Source organism: Arctopsyche grandis, chromosome 13 (genome assembly GCF_051622035.1).
Source record: "Arctopsyche grandis isolate Sample6627 chromosome 13, ASM5162203v2, whole genome shotgun sequence".
Classification (NCBI taxonomy): domain Eukaryota; kingdom Metazoa; phylum Arthropoda; class Insecta; order Trichoptera; family Hydropsychidae; genus Arctopsyche; species Arctopsyche grandis.
In genome coordinates this window covers 23,488,042-23,491,755 of record NC_135367.1, presented here as the reverse complement: position 1 = coordinate 23,491,755, position 3,714 = coordinate 23,488,042, and the positions used below count along the sequence as shown (strand labels likewise).

The window sequence follows — 3,714 nt, the reverse complement described above, 5'->3', positions numbered from 1 at the left end:
TGACAATTGAGGTCTTGTTATTATTTGAACTGTATAACTATTATTTCAATCTATTAACTAAAATGTTGACCACGGACAGGCATTTGAGTTGTAGTCAATTAGACTAAAATCGATACTACGAATTGGTTTACAATTGACATTAGATTTTAAAGAAACAAATGGAAATTACAAGCTACTGTAAAATTTTCTATATGAGCTGTTTCAATTGACAGTACAATTCATTTAATCAGTTGATTGATAAGTAAAAGGAAACAGAAACAGAAGTATAATAAAACATTATTGATATTTTATTTATTTATAATTTATTGATGAATATTTTCAAACTGAATTTCTTAACTTTTGAATACAAAAAAAATAATAGACATGTATAAATTAAAATTTTTATTGTTATGTGTCATAGCTGAGGATTCGTTATTGAATAGATAATTCAATTTTGGTTTATTTTCGACCACTTGGTGGACCACCTCCCTTGCTGGGGTCAGAGTTGAAAAACGCCCTTATACACATGAATGGCTCCGAGTTGTATATGAAAATGGCATCTATTCTGAATTTTCCGTAAAGCATGCTGGGAAATAAGCCGTCAAGGGCGAACGCCATTTTTTCGATGCAGTAACTTCCCTTAAAAAATACACATGGTTAATATACCAATAAATAAAATACCCATATCAATGAAAAATTGTCTGCATATATGTAACTAGCACTTCGCATTCATAAAGTGCAATGGCTAAAAATTGAGTTTTCAATACAGTTTTATCAGTTTTCATATATATATGTATGTACATATAATATGTACATGTATGGAATATGTCCTATGCTTCACCTGTATGGAATAACGCCTCGAATACTAACCTTTCCAAGCTCCAAGTAATACAAAATAAATCCCTAAAAATAATTTATAATACACCCATATATACTAACCTGAAAAAACTGCATGCCATATATAATATTCCGTTTGTTACAGACATTACTAACAAACTAACCAGTAGATTCTATGACAGAATCACTAATAACCATACTAACACACTTGTGAAGAGTCTCGGTGATTACAACAAAATGTCTATACCCTTCAGGTATAACACACAGATTACCTAAACACAATCTGCTTTAGGTCATCGACTTTAGAGAGTCTTTAATTAATATTATGTATTAGATGTATTATGAACATTTATAAGGATTGTAAATAGGTTTTTGAGCTCTTTTTCCTATTATGCTTTAGATTAACATTAGAATAATATAATACTGTGATTACTAACCAAATTAAATTAAATTGTAAAATAGAAAATGATCAGTAGATCAGTAGCTATTAAAATAGATATAAGATGTATTGTGAACATAATTTCGTAATAATAAAAAGCATTTAAAAATCAAAAAATTCCATATAATATGAGCCGTTATATTTGAACGTGGCGGAAGTTTAATTCTCAGTTCCAAAAACACTATTTCTGTTTGACTTAATTCACAAATCACTTATTTTAATTCGATATGTCAAGAATTTCGCAAAAGCAGAATAAACGTATTACAGGCCACCAGTATTTTTAAATATTGTTAAACGTAAAGCATTATGTCTAATGTTTTGCGAGATATTTCTCCTAATGATGAAAAGTGAACTTGTGCCACTTTCAAATATAGCAGCTCATATATGGAAATACCATTAGAACACATTGGTAAAAGTTTTTGAATACAAGAATAACCATAATTTCATATCATGTGTCGATTCCTTTTCAAAACCACCTATTGAAATATCACTAGGCAAAACTGGTTTAATATTAAACAATATTTTGAATCTTTGAAAGGAAATGAAAGGCCCTATCAATCGTATTGTGATTTGTAAGCAGACATGTTGCTAGTTTATGAGCAACGGCTACGATGGGCAAATAGCTAAAGACTTTTCTGTGAATAAAAATCTCAACGTGAATACAGGATTTATAACTTATACAAAGCCACTTGTATTTATGATCCTTCTGTATATGATAAATAGAATAAAAACTCGAAAAAATAAAGAACTTGCATATAATCTGCCTATTCACTTTTTATATTACTAAATGCATGTTAGCTATTATATTTATATATGTATGTACCGGTCTCCGTGACGAGACAGAATGTTAAATTACAGAAAACGCAAATTTTGGAAGGCAAAGATCGAAAATCGAAAGATCTTAAGTCGAAAGATAAAAAAAAGGTGCATGGTAAACGGTACATACTCACTTAATTTGCGCGAGCAGGATACAACGGGAACAAGAGGAACAGGCTTTTCCTCCCGTATTAATGTGCGCGCGCAGAATACGGGAGGAAAATCATGTTCCTCTTGTTCTTGTTGTATCCTGCTCGCGCAAATTAAGTGAGTATGTACCGTTTACCATACCGTTTCGACTTAAGATCTTTCGATTTTCGATGTTTGCCTTCCGATATTTGTGTTTTTTGTAATTTAACATTCTGTCTCGTCACGTAGACCCTTATATATGTATGTACATATGAGCCGTTATATTTGAAAGTAGCAATAGTAAGTCCAATTTCCAGTTCCAAAAACACTATTTTAATGTCCAGAACCTCGGAAAAGAAGAATAAACGCATTACAGACTGCCAGTATATTTTTTTTAATTATTTTACTACGCAAAATATTATATTTAATGTTTTGCGAGATATTTCTTAAAATAAAGAAAGGTGGACTAATGCCAATTTCAAATATAACGGCTCATATACATATGGATAATATTAATATTTACCTGTGGTGTGGGACATGAGCCATCTTCACGACCGCAGGCTCTCATGAAAGAATCCCAAGGAGATTCAGTGTTCTCTTTCAGCACCTTACAAATATCTGCTTGGAAGAAGTTAAGCGCGTTTGGTTTCCATCCACCATCTCCCCATTTGGATAATGTCAAATTGATCTAAATACATTATGCAAAAAAATGGCACTTTATTTTAATAAAAAGAATTATATCTGTGACCGATTAATTGGCTAGGGTTCAACTTACAGCACTGTTTTCGTCCAAATCTCCAGGTGGAATCATGCATCCCGTAAAGCCAGCGTGCGTTCTGTTGATTTTATTCATCTTGAACGGCAGTTTTTCAGGATATTGTTCCGAATTTTCACACTCCTCAATCCTCTCGATCGTTATGTCGGCAGGACCCTGGTGAAATAAGAACCGTTACTTTTCAAACTGTTGATATTGCTAGGGAATTTTACCGTTTCTATGTAGATGAACTTGCGAGATTATCGTCAGCCGCCATAGCGCCGAAAGTCATCCACAAAACAATGAAAATCTGCACCAAAACGATGTCATGTTTTTTCAACATTATTTTGACTTAAGTTCAAATACAGCTAACGCTATGAATTCAATTCAGGTACATATACCCATATATAACGACTATATTTTCATTGTTTTGCTCATCGTATTGTCTTTGAAATAATTAATCGCCATTCTAACACTAAACAGTGTATTAGTTGTATTTTAATATTATTTTTAATACTCAAATTAATTTAAAATCAATATGCCCCTGATAATTCTGTGCGTGGTAGACATCATCATTCGATGGTTGTACCTTTTGCCTGCACAGCTCATTATCGGATGGATTTGACTTCTTAATGTTATTTCTGCCGCGCCTGAATGTGATATTTTCCACCTCAGTGAGCGTATATTATCAGAGATTATTTTGATCTATTTGTCTGGTAGCCTGCGCCCAGCATTATTTCATAATTGAATTGTGATATTT

At 32.3% G+C, this 3,714-nt stretch overlaps 1 protein-coding gene across 1 annotated transcript; it reads right to left on the bottom strand.

Moving 5' to 3' along the window:
- Positions 1–413: 413 nt before the first annotated feature.
- Positions 414–3,339, bottom strand: LOC143921348 (uncharacterized). The gene is made up of 4 exons (XM_077444596.1): positions 3,211–3,339; positions 2,976–3,131; positions 2,724–2,888; positions 414–618 (listed from the first exon to the last, which is right to left on the bottom strand). Exons 1-4 carry the CDS (start codon positions 3,295–3,297, stop codon positions 439–441), a joined length of 588 nt encoding a protein of 195 aa, XP_077300722.1. The 5' UTR covers positions 3,298–3,339; the 3' UTR covers positions 414–438.
- Positions 3,340–3,714: the final 375 nt, after the last annotated feature.

What these genes read in the sequence shown, in the direction of transcription:
- LOC143921348 (XM_077444596.1), bottom strand. Translation starts at nt 3,297, where the DNA reads ATGTTGAAAAAACATGACATCGTTTTGGTGCAGATTTTCATTGTTTTG. An exon ending in TGGCGGCTGACGATAATCTC is followed by an intron (nt 3,132 to 3,210) that starts GCAAGTTCATCT and finishes TTATTTCACCAG; the next exon opens with GGTCCTGCCGACATAACGAT. An exon ending in ATTTGGACGAAAACAGTGCT is followed by an intron (nt 2,889 to 2,975) that starts GTAAGTTGAACC and finishes TAATGTATTTAG; the next exon opens with ATCAATTTGACATTATCCAA.